The 21001-nt window shown below is 39.4% G+C and overlaps 1 protein-coding gene across 1 annotated transcript in view; it reads left to right on the top strand.

Moving 5' to 3' along the window:
- SLC25A36 (solute carrier family 25 member 36) overlaps positions 1–21001 on the top strand; it is a 32261-nt gene that overhangs the window by 1944 nt on the left and 9316 nt on the right. Inside the window, exons 2-4 of the mRNA XM_065074412.1 lie at positions 8626–8796; positions 12550–12627; positions 15167–15267. Of these exons, the coding sequence (XP_064930484.1) occupies positions 8626–8796; positions 12550–12627; positions 15167–15267 (350 nt within the window). The remainder of the gene's footprint in view (positions 1–8625; positions 8797–12549; positions 12628–15166; positions 15268–21001) is intronic.

The following is a 21001-nucleotide window of genomic DNA, read 5'->3' as shown; positions in this document are numbered from 1 at the left end:
CTTTGCAGAGAACTCTGGTCTACATTTAGCTGCTGGCAAGTTGGGTCAAGGGTTATACTGTAAGGAAAAGGCCAGATGATGTTTCCACACATTTCCTGTAATCTTAGCTCAGCAAGGCTGACTGTATATTTGGTCACATTTAGCAGTAAGAAGGTTGTTCAGGGTCATCTCACAACTTCTTTATGAGCATGGTGGGCTACAGTTATTGAGTGATCTTTAGTCTTCAGTGAAACTTAAAAAGGAATGGAGCTTTGTTTTCCTTTAGGTTTTGCTGGAGACTGCACAGAAACAACATGATTATCTCAGTTCCTTGGCCTTTGTAATGTGTTAACATAAGTTCGGTCTTCAATACCTGCTTTCTGTAATGAAAGTATAGCTGTGATGACATTGCTGTTTTAGTAGTGTAGGTGGGGCCACCCCGGGATTTTCCTGTAGCTGCCTGGTTTGTTGTGAGACCAATTCAACAAGAGCTGTCAAACTGCAGTACTTGCGGGCCATTACAAGTTTATGTTGAGAGTCAGTTTCATATTTCTGATAGGTCCTTCCCTCCCCCCACTTAATTTTTTCCTATATTTACATCCTTATACCTTTCCAACAGGTTTAATATACTCTTTTAGCAGTGCTGGCCACGGGGCAGTGGTGATGAGGAAATTACTCAGCAATTACTACTTGCTTTGTTTTCTAAAGTAGTTTTTACTTAAGTAGTTTAATTTTTAAGAGTCATCTGTGTTTCACAACTGCATGTTTACTTGTAAATACAACCAGTATTTTGTGATGGAAATACTAATTTGAAGTCTAAAAGTAAGTAATTTAGTACTCATTTTGGAATGGCTTTCAGTGTAGTTTTGAACACCATCATTGAACTGAAGTGGTCTTGTTTGTGGGTTTTTTGTTGGTGTTTTTTTCCTTAGAAAACAAAGCTCATCTAAATGATTTTACTGGACTAGTTCATTATTAGACTATAGATGTATTAGACAATACATCAACAAAGTAGTACTTTATGTCTAGACAACTCCCCCTGCTATGACTTTTTTGACTTTTTTTAAAAATAGGATATTCTCTGAAGTTCTGTACATAAGAATAAAAACCATCACATTTAGAAGCAGAAAATACATAGCATGAGAAGAGTGTCACGTTTCCAGGAAAGAGGGTAAGGTACAAAAATAAAGAACTCAATTTTAATAAAAAAATAAGGTTGCTAACTTGCAAGAACACATTCCTTAAAGAAAAGCAGTTTTAACTGATAGAATTTGTAAGCAGTTGTTTCCATGCAATGACTTGGCTGTCACCTAAAGACACTTAATCATAATTTTCTAGGCTATGTTCAAAACTGCCATTGTGCACTCAATACTGAAGAGTAATTGCAGGGAGCATATCTGAGTGGATTGATAGTGTACCTGGGCTTCAGTTTCATGCCGTGACAGTTTTGAAATCACTTACTTAGCTCATATGTTGTCATGATGCCCCTAATTGTCAGGTTCTGTTTCTGTAAACTGTGTGGTGACTGCACCTCCGTTTGTTCATGGTATCTTGTCCTTGTGGCAGCAGGAAATAGCTGGACACCTGTAGCGCTGGATCATGATACAAAATTGTGCTTCAGGTGAAACTCTTGATATATAATTCTTGTTCTGAGTTACTCAGTTGCATTGGTCAGAACTCTTCTGGTTTAGATTTTTTCGCATATCTTCTGGTTTTCCATCTAGTCAAACAGCAGCTGTTTTCATGCTGTAGACAGCGTGTTACCCGAGTAAAAACTCAGGTGCTTTTATTCCAAACCAAGAATAATCATCAGTTAAACATTTTGTATCTTTATGTTACGAAGTCTTGTGATTGAAATGTAGGCTTTAGATGAACATTTTAGTTCAAGTATATAAATTACATAGTTACATGCTTTTCTGGTTATTAGACTACGTAAGCCAATCAAAAAGTAGTATAAAGACCTTAATGTTTTGCTTTATAGGGAAGATTAATTTGTTTTGGACATAATCTGCTTGCAATCATATTTGGTCCATCGAATGAAAATTCAGGTGTAGGCTACAAAAATAGTTTCCAGGTTTTCCTGATTTATTCTTCATTTCCAGAAAGCTTATGACGGTAATTCTGTGTCATTCAGACTTCCATCAGGGTGTGGGAACTTTCCTGGGCTTTGTCTCCCCAGCAAAGGAGGGACTGGTTTGGGTTAGGGCGTGGGTTCAGCGTTTGGATGCTCTCAGATTTACTTCTTAATTTTTTCTTTACTCTGTGTTTTTTGAAGAAAGTTGGTTGTTTAATTTAATTTGTGAGGAGGTATAGGGAAGAGTCTCTGTTTGTCATGATTATGGAACTGTCTCAAATTGATCTGTGATTTAAATTGGTCTTTGACAGAGGTTCTTAGCAAATCCTGCAAGTAGCTGCAATGGCTGAAATAGTTAAGACTCAAAGTATATTTAAGGAAAGCGTTTGAATAATTTGGAAAGATCAGGCACTGTTGAAATGTATGAAGTAAAGGTGGAAGACCCTTGGGGCTTTTCTTGTTTAAGAAGAGATCAGTTAATCATGTAGCAGGTAGTGTGATAAGGGCTTTTTTACTCCTCCTCAGAAAATAGCCGCTTGAGCCACAACTGAGTAGCCAAGCTCTTGGACTCTCCTCCACCCCAAAGTACATTCCTGGTATAACCCTGGATGTCTTTCAGAACCAAGTTCTTCCTGTTGTAAGGCACGGGAGAGGGTTAGTACCTTCCTGTCCAAACTTCAGGTTATTTTCGTGTTCAGAGACTCTGCTGTGGGCAGTAAGGCAGTGTTTGTTTAAAGTACTGAGTAGCTTGGGTTTTGCTCCATGAGGTTACCAAATTGCATGGAAATTGCTGTCAGTACTTGAGAAACCTGTGGCCCTGGTGTGTTTCTGATGTTTCCTTTTAGATGACTGATACTTTCAGCTGTTTTTACTTAATACAAATGTCCTTATAAATATTTATTTACCCTGGTTCTTAACAGAAGCTACACTGTACATGTTCATGTTTGTTTTGGATAACGGAACCCTCTAATGCTTGTTCCCCTTGTGTTTTTCCTGTTTTCGCTTGTAGGTTTCTATACGCTAGCACATTAGGGGAATTTTATTTTTATGCTCTTAAATAGAAGTAGCAAGTTTGATTAGTATTTTTAATTTAAGGATGTTAACTTATATGTTCTAAGTTTCAACAAAGAAACGTAATTGGTGAATAAGGGGGTTAAGGGTTTCTGGCTGCCCATTATTTCTAGTGGTCACGTTAGTACCAAAGATGGGAAGGTGTGCAGAATAACAGGAAAAGCCTAAAAATTTTGGATTAATGAGATACATTCTTGCTGTTCCTGAAAGTTGTACTTGCTAAAGCCCTTAATTACTTGAAAAAGGGTAAAGTGTAAGTTTAATATCCAAACCTGCGACTTTATCTGTTGATGTGAAAGTGTTGTAATGTTGCTCTATGCCGTTGCTGAGAGATTTGGGACCTGAAGTTTGCAAGAAGAGGTGGGGAGGTTAGAAAGAGTTTTGTTTGCAGTGGCTTGGGTTTTGTTTCTTTTAAGAGTTTTGAGCTCTGTTTTCTGGCTGTTTCTCTTGGCAGCCAGTATTTGCATGGAACTTTCATTTTCATACAGAAAAGAGAAACAGCTGGTAAAATACATGAATGAACGTAGACCCAAGATAACAAGGTCAAGGTTTATCTCTGAGTCTGAGGCTGTGGTTACCAATACTGTGAGAGGTGAATCTGAGGCTAGCACTATGCAGCCTCATCTCTTATTCGTATAAAATATGTAATTATCTGAAGGAATAAAGAAAAATATTGCACTGACAGTTTCAATTCTAGGTCAGCTGACACTGCATTAGTCTGCTTTGGGGCATTTGTAGACAGGCGAGTGGCTGAGTCTGAGACCTTCATCTCTGCTGGAGCTGTCTCTGCTTTTACTTGCAGGGGTGTAAGGTAATGGCCAATGATAAAAGCAAGTCTTCTTGTGCAGCCATCTCTGGAAATAGAATCTGGGATTTGAATGCCACACAGGATCAGGTTTTTGAAGTATGTGCATATCTCTTTCCTTGCAGCGTCTTACAAATAGTACAGGTCTGCCTGGGGAGAGTGGTTGTCAATACTGTATCTGTGTTAAATTTCTAGCAGAGTTTAAAACCCAAATAGTTCCAGGCTTGTTTCTGTTAGCCTGGTGAGGTGATGGACTTCTAAATGCACATTAGGGATCAAATTAAATGTTGGGGTTTTGGTGGGTTTTTTTGTGGTTTTTTGTGTGTGTGTGTGTGCTCTCTGGAATAAGCTGCAGTTTAGGAGAGCATTGCCATCTTCCTAGATTCTTCTTTCCAAAAGATGTCAAGTAGACAACTGTTATTTGTTTTACCATTGTTGTTTGAAGTTTGTCACAATCCTGTAGGTTGGATAACTACATGTCTCTGTTTCACTAGGTGCAATGCCTCTTGTGCCTTCTTTTACAGTTTAAGCTGCAGATTTTTTTCTCTAACTTTACTGTGTTAATAATAGTGGGATTTTAATCTTCCTTTTTAACTTGTGTATTTGTTTTTGTGGATTTACCTACTGATCTTTGCTCTTCTGGCCTTCAAACTACTTGGGATCTACAGGTGTTGTCTTATGCACTTGTATGATAAGACGTTTCTGATGAAAGTCGGCTTTGCAAGGTTTTCTCATACTCAACTGGCAAAGCTGAAAAAGGCTTGTAGTAAACAAAAGTTAGAGGCAAACGTCAAATTTAGGATAGGTAAAATAAGCAAGTGGTCTTCTGAATAGCATTCCTTAGAAACTGCTGTGGATGTTCAGTGTATTTGCTCACCTACTCATTCCACCAGGTGAAACCCATCTAATCCTGGACAAAATTTACACAGTAGTTAAGTGTTCTCACAAGTCGCAGTTGTTGGGACCCAGTATGTGATGGGAGATGCTGGAGAGTGGAGTACATTTACAGAGGAGGAATTTCTTAAGTAGCTTACAAAATCCCACCTATGTTATTGAGGAGAAGAAATCTAATAATTTTCTGACTCTTAAACTTTTGTACCGAACTCTGCTACTCGCTAATTTGTGTTAAACCACAAAATTAAAACAAACAAACAAAAAAACCCCACCAAAATTCCTTAATGTGAGCTGGTACAGAGGGCAGCAGGAGGGGTGGCTGCAGTCTGCTGGCAATTTATAGAACACTTGGGCTAAGCTGGAGCTTCTGGCTGCCTGCTAATGGCCTACCAGGACCTGGAGCACAGGGAAGTAGCTGTCCCTTTCACAGGCTTCCAGCAATGTGTTAAATAAGCAGGGCCTGAAATACATTTCTAAGTAAAACACACTGTCACTGATGGTGGTGGCAGAACAGCTGGTGTGCTGCTTGAAGTTGTTTATTTGTACAGGATGTGTAGTTATTGAATTATCTCTCTTCTGTGTTTACCTGGGAGCTATGTTTACTGACAGTTTCTCACAAATAGATTTTTGTCAAGTCTTGCAGTGTTTATCTTGAAGTTTAAGTGAACTAAATAAATCAGTGTAGTTCCTTGGATTATGCTTTTGTTCGGCAGTTCAGTTCAAACTCGGATCTTGAGAGCACTGAGCAAGGTCTGGTTCCTCAGCATTTGGGGACTTTTTCTTTCAGTCCTTGGATTCTGGATGCTTTCTCTCTTTGAGGGCTGGGAGAGTGTGGTATTACATTTTGACGGAAGAAAAAATTGGGGATTTTGCGAAGACTTGTTTGTGAGCAGTACAGGACCACGTAGCACTTCCCTGCTTTCTTCATTTGTAAGTAGCAATTTCAGATCTTGAAGATGGGTGACAGAGGAGAATTGTAATCGAAACTGTCAACAGATGGTAGAAAACATTCAAAATATTCTCAGGTGCAGCTGAGATACCATAACTGTTTAAAGAAAAGCAAACAAACCAAGCACCCAACAACACAACAGTAAGAAACTGCCAAGAGTGCTGATTATTTGAAATGACCCGACTAGCAGAACGTGGTGCAGGCCGAGGGGGCTCCGTTCTTCAAGGGAGGTGCTCCATCTGCCGCTTCCTTACGGTGTATGTAAAAACAGTGCTGGCTGCTGCTGCATCAGCTGGCGATCACTGAACAGCACTGGTTGTAGGCAGACTTTTGAGTAGCTATGTGTCTTCCCTAGTGATCTCCTCAACTGTTGTGGAGCGTTTCTAAGTGCTCCACAGTGGATGTCTGACAGAAGTGCTGTTGCAGCCAGGTGGCCCTTGTGGTGATTGGATGTGGTGCAGGGGAGCATGCAGGACACAGCGCCAGCTTGGTGTTAATTTTCAACTTTGAAAAATTTTTCCAGTGCAATGGAGCTGTGGAGCCAGTAGCATTAGAGGCTCTAGATTCCAAGCCCTGATGAAGAATGCAGGCCAAGTTTTTTCCTCTTCTGTTCTTCCCCCTTCCATAGTATTTATCTCATTAATATAAACAATACCATGTGCTTTCTCTTGCTGTTTCTGTTGCTTGAAAGCAAGTGCTTGTGGAACCTGTCCAAAAATCAAATGTGAAAAGATCTTAGAGTAGGCTGGAGGGGATCAGAAACAGAGGGGTTGCAAGAAAGGAAATAAGCTCTAAAGCCAACTAAAGCCTATGGTGCCATATAGCAGTGTCTGTCCTTGAACTGCAGGAAACGCAGCAACTTGCTCTTGGTCTTGATGCTCAAGCTCTAAAGCTCCATGTCAAGCTGTTTTCAGGGCTGGCTGCCCATGGTTCTCATGTAGTATCCATGTCATGAACTGTAATGTTTTACGGGCTCCTACTGCTTCCAACACTAGCTAAAATAAATATTAGCACATCTAGTCTGTCTCCTCCTGCAACTCTTATTTTGAAAATTCTATTTGTAGCTTGCTATTAGAAGAGTGAGTTGCTCATTCAGAGATGTTTTATGTGTGCTTCTCTAGAAGCTGCATCGGTCCGTTCCTGTGTGTGTCCAGCACACACTGGAAGACTGCTCAGTCTTCCTGTGAGAACACTTCTTTCCAGACCGACAATGAAACTAATTTTCTTAAATAAAACTTGGAAGAGAGTAGACTTCAGTCTAATCTTGTAGTTAGAGTGGGACAAGATGCCTTTAGGCTTAGGAATAGGATACCTCTAGGCCTCTAGGTTTAAATGGAGCATTAAGTAAACGTCATCAAACATTATCCTACTTGGCAGCTGTTTGTTATTGTCAGTTCAATTCACACAAATGTTAGTTTTTAGTATGCGGTGCTCTGTTAACAACTACCATTATTTCTGGTGTTCTCTTCAGTCAGAGACAACAGCCTAAAAGCTACATTCCTATGTAAGTTTATAGGAGATCTTGAGTCTTGTTACTTCTAATTTGTACTGAACTCTTCTTTGCATTTTGGATGATGTTATGTAAAAAATTCAATCTAATAAGTCTTACAGCTCTTTAAAGGTTTTGGGGGTGTTTGAGCCTCTCATGTCACAACGAAATAGCTGATAATGGTCTTGTTAGAATCAAACACCAACTCCAGTTATTGCGTCAGAGAAGGGAATGCTGGGCCCTATGAATTTAGTATGAATTGCATTTGTTAGTGGATCAGACTGAGTTGTTAGTAGCATAATTAATATCCTAATTTAAATCTGGGTTTGGGGTGGTGGTGAGTGTTTGTTTCTGAAAGGGTGCATATAGTATCCTGGTCATAGTTTTAAGATGGACGTCTTACAAAGCTAAGGATACTGATTTCAGAAAAGGTTCAAGGGAAGCACTTGCCAAGGAATTTGGGGATGTCCCTGGAATTGGAATTTGTGGCTTTGATACTTTTTCCCTCAGAGGCTGTATGCGATTGTAGTTAAACAGATAGTGTAGATCTTAATAAATTGGTTAGGATCAAGCATGAGAAGAATCCTCTGAGCAGAGCTGCTAAAAGGCAGCACGTTCTTGGATATTTTCTGCTCTAGCAGAATGAGGGTAACTCCACTGTCAGCACAAGTCATGCACAACTTGCCTTGGCTTGCTCACAGCAACAAGTGGCCGACGGAAGCAAAATCTGCATGTCTCCATCTGGTTAGCCACTTAGTGCTCTTTTGTCTTCCCAGGTTGTACTCCACAGTAGCTAGTCTGTCTTTCTGTAATGGACAGAACTTAGGAAACGCTCGGAGAACCATCGCTTTCTTGGTACAATGCCCAAAATACAAATGCAGTTTTGAAGATGTCCTCTCATCAATATTTCAGTTTTACTCAGTTGCCACACCATGGTTCTTATGTGTAGCCCTGTGTGCACAGTACATAAAACACCTTTGCCACGAAGGATTTTTGGCACCATGTTCGTGGTCAGGAGCACACTAAACATTCAAAAAAAAGTTAAAATTTATCAGCAGTTAAACATTTCACATAGTGAGCTATTTTTGATTTGAACAACATGTACTGACGACTGTGCATGTTCACTACTTTAGGAAACTGTATTTTTGTCTGTTTACATTTGCACTCCAAGTTGTGGGGTTAACAAACTGACTTAACAGTTTGCTTGCCTTCAAGAGCAAATAACTGTAGCGTTGTCATGCATGTTCCAGTTGTTTCTTCACCTTTTGCAATTTGACTGTGTTCACTATAATGTTAATTAGATTTGAACGTATCTTTCAGTTTCACTGCAGTTAAGAATGTGATGATCCTGTTTCTTTTTGCAGATGTGGAGGCACTGTTGGTGCAATTCTGACATGTCCACTGGAAGTTGTGAAAACACGATTGCAGTCCTCCTCTGTGACTTTCTATATATCTGAAGTTCATCTCGACACTGTGAATGGTGCTACTGTCAATCGAGTCACTAGAGTTTCTCCTGGACCCCTCCATTGTTTGAAGTGAGTGTGCTTGTTACTGGGGTTTTGATTCATTTTGGGGACAGAGGAGGAGAGAGGTGTGTTGGAAAATCCATATGAAAGATTCAGACTCTTACATCTGTTATCAGTCTACTGTGAGATGGCTTTCCATATTTTGCCCTTTAATTGTAATTAAGTTTCATATTCCACTTTTCCAAATGTCCTTCATCCTTGAGTTTGTACCTTGAATTCGCCAGAGCATATATACCCTGTACAATTCACAGCTCCAAACTACATCCCCAGAACTCACTGGGAGCACTGTAACACTTAAGTGCCAGACTCCATTTTCATCCTGAAAAAGCATTGGTTTAAGTCTTTTTAAACTGGTTTGTGTCCAAATCATAGATGTTGCTGAACATGGAGGCAATAAGCCCCATGAAAATGAACTTGGCTTCTTAGGCTCGCGCTCTCAACTTTTATTACCCAGTACCCTTCCTGCCTTTTGGTATCTTCTGGTGGATGTGACACAAGTAAGGCCAGATTTTGCTGTAATCTGGCATGTTTTGTTTGCATAGCACCTCACTGAACGGAGACTGCCTTTCCTCTCCTTGCCACCAGTGCTTGTGATGCCCAGTAGCCAGCAGAAAGCTTGTATGAGCACAGTTAAACTGCTGGCACAGACCACAGGCAGGGTTCACTTTGCTCTGGGGGCCTCAGACCAGTTATGGGGAGGTGCCTTCAGTATTTGGGGATGGAGTTTTCCTCTAGAAAGGACCTGCTACTTCTGCTTGCATTAGAAAGAATTTGATAAGACTCAGACCAGCTCTCTTCTTTCCCTTGTTAATCACTGGGTAGTTTGTAGAGAGCCCCTTCTGGCAGTTGCAGTGTAGGATTTAGGCTTAATCTAGTTACGATTTACTTGAATGGAGGTTTTACCCAAATAGCTTCTTGAATGGAAGATAGTTTCTATCGTGGAAGGTTTGATTCAGAGCCTTTTTATGTGTAAGGATCTGATGGGTGAGCGTGTTGGGAACACGTATGGGGGAAGGAAGGATTATGACAAGGAAAGAGAGCTTCTTCCAAAACGCTTTAGTTACGAATTTATCTTCTGTTTAGAAATGTACCTGAATAAATAGGAGGAACAGAGGTTTGCTTCATGTGCCCCTCTGCTAGAAGCCTGCTATGCTTTAAACCCATCCCTAAAACCTAAAGAAAACCTAAAATAACTGTCTTCCCAGGAAACAAGTGCAGACAGAGGTTGTCTGTGATGAACTTCATTGGTGTTTTTTTCCTTTTTTAAATTCTGCTTCTTAGACATGTTGTTTATTTGCGATACAAGAATGTGTATCTTCTGCTGCTTTTGTTCTCTGCTTAGATGTGTTTTCTTCCAGGTCAGTATCAAACAATGGAGATAGCAAGTAACTTTTCTGGGTTTAAGGTTCTTTAAATACATTAAATATGAAAAAATCCCAAACGACATGGCAATAGACTGTGACTAGAAAATATGTAGGTGCAGGACATAATACTTGGTTAAGGGAACAGGGCTGTTAGTGCAGAAGTCACACCTTATCCCTCTGTTATTCCCAATGCCTTTACTGTCACTTGACGTTTTTCTGACTCTGGTATCAGGGTTTGGTTGTCTCTCCTCGCACCAAATTCAGTGCAGTGCTCCAAGGCTCACAGTGCTCAGTCTAAAAGCAGGCTGAAGCAGGCAAATTATGTCAGAATTTCAGTTAACCGATTGCTGTGGAATCACTTCTGCATTCTAAGCACTACAGAGGTGACTTCAAAGGCATCTCTGTCAGGAAACAAGCTCAAAAGAATGGATACAGGTGACTGCATTCTCTGGCAACAAAAGCGAATTCCCTTATTCTTAAATATCAGTGGTGTGTATCATATTGCAGATGCCTCTCATAACTAACCTTGCTGAGTTTGAACCTGAGGTCTTGATAATGGAAATCTGACCGGCCTCCCAATGTGAGCTTCCCCATGTGACAGGAGCGGGTCAGCTGAGGCCACATGGGGCATTTCTGCTGCTCTTCCAACTGTGGATTTGCCATTTACTCCTTTCGATAAACAGTGCAGGCTCTGAGATCTGGTATTTAACGCAAAAAGGTTGTGTCATATTTTCAGTGTAGGCTCTGGGGCTCCTCCAGCCGGTGTCTGTGGATGCAGATGAGTGTCAGTCATTACAGTCCTGTCTGCTGCAGCCTCTCTTTGTTCTGTCAAGTCTTGGTTCGCTATAGATCCAGGGGAAACAAATGGACCTGGTACACTTCACTCTTAAGTTTCTCTTCAGACGCTGAGGTTTCTGCTGCTTTGTATACATGCTTATGTTATATGTGCATATACACGTGTGTAATGCATGTGGTAGTGATTTTTAAGTAGTGTTTTAAGTGGACTCAGATCATGTTAATTTGGTTCAACTTTGCTGTAATCCGATGCTGTGCACATACTGAGCTCCGGAACATGGTAAGAGTTTTTTGAACATTCCATAAGCATTAGAAATGCTTTCAGGGTGACAGTCTAAGTAACTTGTATTTTCAGAGTGCTTTTGAGTATGTGACCAATACTCCAGTTATTGCTGTGGAGCAATGCTACCCACACAGTGAAATCCTACCTAGTTGTTGTGGGCATGAAGGTAGGAGGTTGCTGGACACATTGTATACCAGCATTTGTAAATAGTGGTGCAGAGCTGCCATTTTATTTTTGCTTACTGAAAACAAATGTAAACTTTCAGTTTGATTTAGCAGCAGAACTGTAGTGATGGGGATCTGAATAGGTTTGGAATCTCTTTCAGTGCTGTAGATGGCTTTCACCTGTTTGTTTGTTCTGATAGTCAATGCTAAACAAAATAGACATTTATACAAGAGTAGTTTGCTTTTGAATAATTGACTTGCCATTAACCTGCATCTCTCTTTGAAGAATATACAGAACTATGTATATATTGACCAGTGTTTCTAAATCAATAAGCACAGAGTTCTGTTTTGCAAGATCTAGTGAAGTAGTTAAGAACTATAATCTGGTTTTAAAGCAATTGCTAGAGCAATTAGCAGTGATGGGATCCACATAGTCCTTGTTTCTCCTCCCATGTCCTACCATACTTGTTTAAAAACTGTGCCTTATTAGCATCTATATTGTTGGACGGATTTATTTCTCTGAAACTGAATATTAACAGATATCCTCTTACTGTGCCAGTGCATCTTGCTGCATAATGGTTTTCAACCTGGGCACGACAAGGGCTGACGTCTGCCTGAGCTGCTCTCTGAAGGCAGAGGACTTTCTGTAGCTGAACCTCCATCAGTCCCTTGCCTTTTCCTCTCTTGCCCTTCACCCTGTCTCTCCCATGCAAAAGTTCCCAAACATTGGGAACTAAAAGGTGAGGAAAGGAATGTAGAAACAAATATTTTTGTCTCCTGAACAATCTACAACCTAGAGGAATGCAAACATTTCCATGCTTAGTATTTTCTCCCCAATAAAAGGACACTTCAACTTTCTCATGGTGCATAGCTCCATGTATGTATGTGTCCCTAGATTTGAAGTCAGTCTGTGCTGGCATCATATGGCTTTACTTCTGTATTAAATTCCTGGATTTCTAGGGTATGTCAAGCAATAATGGAATTCTGTTTTGTGCTGATGCTAGGAAATGACTGATTTTTTGTGGTAAATACTGCTTTGTCAGTTATTATGGAAGTTTTACACAGAGTAAAGCTTAAAATCATGTACTTAGGGTGCTCAGCGTATTCCTTATTTCTTATGTGAATGTTACAGTATTGCCACTTTTTTGTTTTCTAGGATGATCTTGCAAAAGGAAGGTCCTCGTTCTCTGTTCAGAGGCCTGGGTCCTAATTTAGTAGGTGTTGCTCCTTCCAGGTAAATACAAGCATGTACAGTAAATGAAATAATTTTGACATTTAAGTTGTACATTATTTAAGGGATTTAAGGTTTATATGAAGTCAATTTTACATCTGGGGTTGTAAATATTTCAAATAACCTTTTGTTCCTGGGGTAGTTTTGTTGTCCGAAAAACTGATCCACTCATACTCCACAACTCCAGTCCCACATCCCTGCACCAACTGTTCCAGCATTTACTATCCTATATGCTACTACAATAGAATTTACTATTGTGCACTATCCCTTCTGCAGAGTTTTGTCCATTTGAGAAGGAAAACACTTAAGGAATTGCACATGTAAACAAGTTTGTACCTTTGAGAATACGCAGGTAGATCTAGCTCTTGGTTAATCTTTTATCTTCAGGAAGCAGTTGTGTGACTGTAGCCCCAAAATAGTGGGTCTTGAATTGTGGTAAAGCACAGACCCCATCCCCTGCAGTAGGAAGCCTGTTCTGAAGCTTAAAAAATGGCAAGGCTGGGTAGGTTTACACGCTGCCAGCTGTCCCGGGGAAGCAGAGCCAGCAGCGGTGTGCTTCAGAGGCTCCTGGGGCAGTGGCCAAGGATGTAGATCGCTGTGCTCAGCGGAGTCGCTGCCGTGAGGATGTAAATTGCTGCGCTTGGCGCTGTTGCTGCTGTCAGCTGCTTCACACCAGCACAGATGCTCCAGCTGCTCTGCTGGTCAGAGCGAAGGGCAGCTTATTCCAGAGTTGGAATTGATCCTTATGTACAAGTGTTAGCCTAAGTTCAGTCCAAAAAATAGGAGAACACCTAAGGAGGAGTATGGAAATCAAGTTGCGTAAAGCTAATATTGCCACTTAATCGTGCGTGAGGCTGTATTTGTTTTCTCGCTCAGTTTTGTTCCCTTTATTCTGTTTAAGAGAAGAGTCTTTATGCAGAGGGAGTATATTCCACAAAGGTTTTAGTCTTCCTGTGACTTAGTGCCCAGCTTTTGTTTATTAGTTTTTGGTCTGAAAAAGACATTCGTGTTTCCTGCACACCCAGTAGGAAAGTATCTGAACTGTTCTGGTTTAAGGTCTTTGGATTCTTCTGGAAAATTGTGTTAAACTGGACTTGCCATCCAGCACCAATCCGTCTTCTACTTAGCTCTGACTGGTGAGGTGTTGTTCTGTAGATCCTCTACATAAATGAGAAGAAAACATAATCCAGGAACTGGAATAGTTTTATTTTAGCGGATTTTTTTTCTTAGGGAATTGGGAATACCTGAAGTATTTTGTGATCATTAAGTTAATATTGTTGTTTGGAGAAGCTGAAGGAATGCCAGTAGCTTTCGCTGTTTTTGACACCTGTGAGTTACCAGCACTTACCTGAAGAGCCTTTTGTTTGATAGTCCAGTCTGGTCTGAATGTTCAACATCGATGTTAATTTAACAGCAATTTTTATATAGCAGTGGATTCCATTTTATAAGTTACTATCCTCAATGAAAAATATCTTCAATTGCAAAACTCCATTTCAGTAAATTTTTATGGTAAATCTTATAATTCCCTTCCTCCCATGGGTGAAATACTTGTTTCCTTCCTCTCCCCCATACTAAAAATGTCAATTTGATATAATACGTGAAGTGTTATAAATAAGCACATCCTCATTCCCCTCTGGCTGACTCTGTCTTCATCCAGTACTTCATTTCAATTAAGCATTAGCTAAGTGGGTTTAACAGCAGCTGTTTGTTTAAATAAGCTGTAGAGAAGCACGTTTCGTAACACATCCAGTATACTTAACTGAGTTCAGGTTCCATTTTAGAAATGACACCCGTGAAGCAAGCACTTTATCTTTTTTATAATAAAGAAAAACATGTTTTCACAGCTAACGAGGTTAATGTTCTCTTCATGAACACCTGCATGTTCATTTTTTCTCTTGTAGAGGGGGGTCTGTAAGTTTAAAAAAAAAAAGCAACCCCAAACAACTGAGTTACAACCTTAAATTTGTGAATTTGATGTGAATTTAAACTGTGCTTAAAAATAAGGGGTTTTAGCTTTAATGAGTGAAAACAAGCAATTTTCTTAATATATTGCATTGGAACACTAACTTTTATGTCTTGCTTTGCGTTGGTACTAGCCCACAGACTTGAATATAGTACAAGTGTACACATGTTTGTAGTGTATTCAGAGAAGATCTGTGTCTATTCTAAATACAGAACTAAACCAAAGTGCAAATCCCAGGTTCACAGCTGTTCTAGCATTTGAAATATAAATATTTACAGCTACAAGTTATTTGTATTTCCATCTTGAGTGCTAGAATATTATAAATATTAAGTGTGCTGTTTGGCTTTAAAAAAGCTATACTTGCTAGTTCTTGTGAAGTTTTTATAACTGAAATGAGTTTAGATCCTTTAGAACAAGTTTGATATCTTATTAAAGAAATACCACTTTTCACTAGTGGTTTTTAATTGGGGAAGTAAGACTTGAACCAAGATCATTTTGAGTTAGTAAAGTTGCTGGCACCGCTTGTAGGGATGTCAACACATAAAATGTAACGTGGCTTGGATTTGGTTCTAATTTTAGGGCGATATACTTTGCTGCATACTCAAACTGCAAGGAGAAGTTGAACAGTATTTTCAATCCAGATTCTACCCAGGTACACATGGTTTCAGCTGGTGTGGCAGGTAAGGATCTGTAACTTTTTTTGCTTCATTCTGGAGTCATCTAGAAATGAGAGGTGGCAATAAATGTGGAAAAAACCCAGAAAATGTTCAGTGATTGAATGATCTCTCTTTGTAGTGGTTGCCGCCTTTGGCCTCTCGTTAAACAACCTATCTAGAGAATACGTGCATGAAACTTCACGCTTAGCGTTAATGAAGATCTTTGTGTGTGTGCAGTCTCTTCTAGGAAAACATGCATGCCTGCTTTTTCAATTGAAGATTTGTCAAATGTTAAATGGAAACTTTTGAAATAGTAATTTTTTTGCTCTGCAAGCTATAAATAATGTTGTTTACACTGGACTCTGGTTTAATGATTCTTTGGTTTTTTACCATCAGTTTGTGTATCTGATGTAGTTTTGTCTTTCTGAAATATGCCTACCGATATTTGTATAAATTTTATGTAACACTTCCTCCTCCTTTGTTCAAATACAATTCTGTGTGAAGTTTGCTCTACCACTAAAGTGAAGTAGAAGAGCAGACTTGTGAAGCTTTCTTATTTTCATTTCTGGAAATGATTTTCTGTTTTATATCTGCAGTGTAACTTGGGTATATTTTAGCAGCTACCAATATTCCTTGCCTGATATGTGTTTGTGCTTTGGGATCACTAACATAGGGAGTTAAAGGCAACTGAGCTGAGCGATGGCCACGACCTGGGGAAATCAAAACTTGGGCTGGCAGCACTGTACCTGTTGTTGCCTGTGTCTTTCCTACACAAAACCCATTTTTAGAAGTTCTTTTCTGTATGGACCGTACACACTTAACAGATGAATTCTGACAAATATGATAGGCTGTTGAAGAGTTGAATTCCCGTCAGATTTTACAACCAGTGTATATAATGTGAGTATGAGCAATCTCAATGGGCTGTCAAAGGTGATGTCAGAATAATGGGTAGGATTAGTTTTCTGTTTAATACTTGCTAATGATCTGATACAAGTAAATTGTTATACAGCATAGAAAACTTAAGTAACATTAGCTTTATATTTAAATAGCACTCTAACACTCTTCTGTAGCACATGAGAAATGTGATGGCAGTTTTAAATCTTAGAAATATAAGGAGAGCTGCTTTATCTTAAATGGGTAGAATAAGGGGCTCAGATGATGAAGTATTTTTATCACCTGGAAATGTGTGTTTTGTTTGTAGGTGAACAGCATTGGGAATGGAACAGAAGGGGATTTCATGAAAAGTTCATCCTAATCAGTTAATTGCTCCAAGATAAATGAATTGTCGTCAGCTCTTTGTCAAGGGGATAAACTATCTTTAAATTTGGAGGGGGGGAGTATGGGCAATAGAAACAGGTCTGTCCTCAGGTGAAGGCGATTTGGGTAACTGATGCAGTGCTGCAGGCAAACGAAGGTTCCTTATCTTTTGAAGGGACTGCCCTCATTCTGTAATGAAAAGCACGTTTATGGTGATGTGCTGTAGCGAGTTTTCCCAAGTGCTTGCAGACACAGACTGTGGTTTGACAGGGAGTTCTGTATCTGCTTCTTAACCTGCTTCCCTTCCAGAAGGCTGGAACTGTGCATTTGTACTTACATCTGCAGGAGACTGGGGTTAATGTATTTGAGCCTTAATTACCGTTGGCCTTTTTTTACATTTGCATACAAGTTTTAATATTGAACAACTTTTGTGGCTCTTTTTCACACTTACCTGGCTCTGCAGTTGTATTTCTAAACCACATACAGCTGGTGAAACAGAATGCTCAATGCAGGTCAGAACTTACTTTCTCTTGAAATGTCTTGGCGCTGTATCCTACAGACGTTCTCTGGAAGGCCTTTAAAAGAGTGTTGTTTGACAAACAGTTTCTCAGTACTCAGTCCTGGTGGCATTCTGCTTGATACGAAAAGGATGGTAATGAAAATTAACAGTATTTTCTTGGAACGTGCTAACTTTGTTTTTGTAATTCTAATATATTTCAGAAAATGCACTTAAACCAGCTATTAACAGTTTTACCTGCAAGGTTTGTATTGCTGTTAAGGAAATGGCAAAATCACAGGAACAGGATCAAACATAAGTTCTTAATTGGCTGGCTTAAACAGGTTAATGCAGAAGATGACTTTAATACTTGCTTTGGAGCTTAAGATTTCAAAATGGGCAAGGTGGATAAACACTTCTAACATTTAGCAAAAAATAATCAGTATTGGTGTGTTTTTCTTTTGCAGCTGCCATTGGTTTCAGTGAGGATTTGAGTAACTCAGTCTTAAATGAGGGGAGCTTTTTTAGTTTGGATATGGCCTTTCTGTTACGTTAATGTAATGAGCCTAAGGTGGTGTTTGCACTTAAAAGCTTCTCCTGTAGGTTTCAAAGTACGATAATGATGCCAAAATACAATTAAAAAAAAATCTGTAACTTACTGTTTTATGAAAGTACTGTAAATAGTGAATTTTAGTCAACTTTCAATACCGTTGACTTGTATCATGTTAATACGTAAGTATCTCGGGCTAGGCTGATGTCCTTGTTAAACAAGGGTTATTCTATGCACATGGCATTGTTGAGAGTGAGAAGCTGAGGTATGGTATTTTAAGCATTTTTGGGTTCAGGCCTGATTCTTCCTTCTCAATAAAACAACCAAAAAAAAAAAGTTTGATCTTAAGATTCTTTTAGTAAGTTTGTTTTATCCCGAGGAGGATGACTTATGCTACATAATAGTAACCGATGCCTTATGCAATTAGAATTTAATGTTCTCTTGCTGTGTGCTAGCTTCTAGCGTATAATTCATGTCACCTTCATACCTAAAATACCTGTGTATTGACATGAAGAAGTACTGGGCAATCTTTTCTGCTCACTACTTGGCATACTACATGGTTCTATTTTTGCCAACTTGGACAGTGACTGCATCTGAAGCATATTAGAAGAAAGAGACCGTTTGCTTGTGTGAAGATAGTTTAACTCTGTACATTTGAAATGTGGGCTAAATTCTCAGATTCGCTATAAACCCTGCCTTCTTATTGCACTCACTCAACCTCTTCTGCCACAGAGTAATAAAACCTGTGGAGAACGGAATGAGATGCTTGATTCCAGTCTGGCTTTCTGATTTGTCTTTTGAATGCTTCCCAGCCTCGTTCAGACACCAGGGTTGCAGATCTGCTGCAAAACTGCCTTGTGTGCTATTGCTGTTCTTTCTAGAACTCTGCTGGCAAACCAACACAAACGTAGATTCTTTTATTATTATTATTTATTAAAAAAAAAAATGGGACTACATTATTACTTGGTTTCCATACTTTTGTACCTTTGTAGTAGTATCAAATAAAATGAATGTTCAGTTCATTGATGACCGATATTAGAAAGTTTGATTTCATAAGGCATCTATTTTGCTTTTTCAGCCTTAAGACAAGGCTAGCTTTTTTGAATGATGTTTTGAGAGGCAGTGGGGAAGGAGGAGGGTTCACTTGTAAATTTGACATATGGGTAAGTATTTGGAGATATACAATTGAACTGCTGCAAATGAGCAGAAATTTCAGTACTCAGTGCATTTTACACAATTATTTTAATATCTGTGGCCTGTTCTGATGATTTTTCTTTCTTTTTTCCTAAACTTTTACCTGAAAAGAGTTAGATCTCACAATAACTAATTCACAGATCCTTCCAATGGGATTCAATTTGTACACATGTGTCTGATGAGGTCACTGCTTGTTGTTATGATACAGAAAAGCCTGTGTCTATTTTAGGCATTTACTGTACATTTCTCCCGTGAAAAGAGTGAGATCGTGTCATCTCATGCTCCCCATCCGCAGGTCACTTCCTGCAGAAATATGGACTAACTTAAACCTCGTGAGTACTGAACTGAGCGTCTCTTGCAGCATCTAGTGTAAGAACCACACGTTGGGTTTGTAATATCTATTAAATAAACAACGTAAGGGGAATTAACTTTCATGATCTTGAACTCGGATGATGTGCGTTGTGCAAAGACATCATTTCTCCTTAACTCTGTTAACAGAGTTTGTTTGGGGTTTTTTCTGGGCAGTTCAGGGAAGGGTGAGAAATACCTTTCACTGATAGCTGCTGCTTTACTTAGCTCTGGCTAATTAGAAGTCCCAACTGGGTTAAACAAAACCTTTTGGGGGTTTTTTTTTTGTGTCCCAGAGCTGCCTTTAAAATGCTGCAGCTGATAGTCTGTATTGTCACATTATTTCAAAGGCCTCTTTTCTTTTTCTTTTTTAATATGTTTATAATCTCCTTTCTGTCTTTTTCTGTTTTCTCTTTTGATTTGTTTTTATTTTACTACTTTGGATTTTTAATTCAGCATTCCATATTCACATGCGTCCGTATCGATTATATTGGCTTATAGATTAAAAAAAAAATCCTAACCTATGGAATACGATGCATAATAGGAATACCTGGGATCTTACCTGTCACTAGCTGGTAGAGCTGAAAAAGTAAATGGAGGTAATTCTTCCCATCTGAAACTGGGATGGAATTTTGTAGAAGAAAATAAGACACAGAAAAGTACAGGAGTTTCTGGAGATGCCAAATTAATCTATACTTCTAATGAATCCATAATTGTTATTGAGGGTACAACACACTGATAAGCATTTTAAAGCATTATAAAGTTCACTGAGGCTTCTAAAAAGAAAACAGGAGAAAGGAAACAATTGATAGAGCTTCATAGCAGCTGTTGAAAGTCTCCCACCTTTATTTTTTAACAAGTACTTTTGCTACAGGTTTTCTGCCTTTAAAAAGAAAAGCTTATCAAAGATCCCAAATGGGATGTTTCTTTTTTTTGGAGTGCTTTCCTTGGTGTCAGCATCACTCCACTGTTAATTTTTCTTCTTCCACTAACAATATTTACTACATTACGTGTAAGAATGGAGCTGTAGTCGTTTCATCTTGAAACCTGAATTATTGAAGATGCTTTGATTTGACAGCTTTGGTTGGAACTTGTCACAAAATTTAGTGCTTTTGACAGCCCTAGGGGAAAAAAATAATGGGCTTTGTCGCTAAGTGTCTGATCCCACAGGGGTAAATCATGTGTAGAACGAGCCGGGGGGGTTGAAGTTGAGGCAGAAGGTGCCATGTCCTGCCCTGGCAGCCTCTGGGCTCTCCTGCTGCCCCTGGGGCTCTGCTGCTGGTCCGGGCTTAGGAGACAGAGACACCTCTTGGAGGTTGACTAGGCTGGAGGAAAGGCTGAGCAGATAGTGCGGCAGCATGCAGCCTAGCAGGAACAAAATTGCAAAGCATGCAGCTAAAATAGGATTTTTTCGGTCTTGTTTGCTTGTAATAACTAGGGTACACTTAAGAACTAATATCTTTATTTTGGAGGGAAGTCCTTCCTTGAAAATGTGTTGGTTAGGGGAAGTCAGTAACTTTTCCCCCCCTTATCTCAAAGCCTTTGTTGCAGTCCTGTGCATTTCTAGTGCCTTTCACTGCACTACAGGTGTGGAAACGTTTTGATTTGGAGTAAAAGAAAGTTAAAGCTTTGTTAGTGCTAGTATAAGAAAATTAAAAAATGCAAGAACGAGGTTTCCTTTCAGTTTAGTTCAACCCAGGATCAAGTGCTGTTGGAATCAGCGGCGTTTCCGTGGCATTAAGTGACAGGTCAGAAGGGCTCAGGCTAGTTGAACTACAGAACCTTTTTTGCGCATGCAATCTGTTTTAAAAACATCCCTTGCCTTGTTATGGCAGAGTAGTTCACTGATGCTTTGGGTATTTACCTACATGAAATGCAGATATGAAACGCTTCTGGCTTGTTAGGATTACATG

This window comes from Columba livia, chromosome 9, assembly GCF_036013475.1.
Source record: "Columba livia isolate bColLiv1 breed racing homer chromosome 9, bColLiv1.pat.W.v2, whole genome shotgun sequence".
Lineage (NCBI taxonomy): Eukaryota > Metazoa > Chordata > Aves > Columbiformes > Columbidae > Columba > Columba livia.
This window is presented reverse-complemented; position numbering and strand designations above follow the sequence as displayed.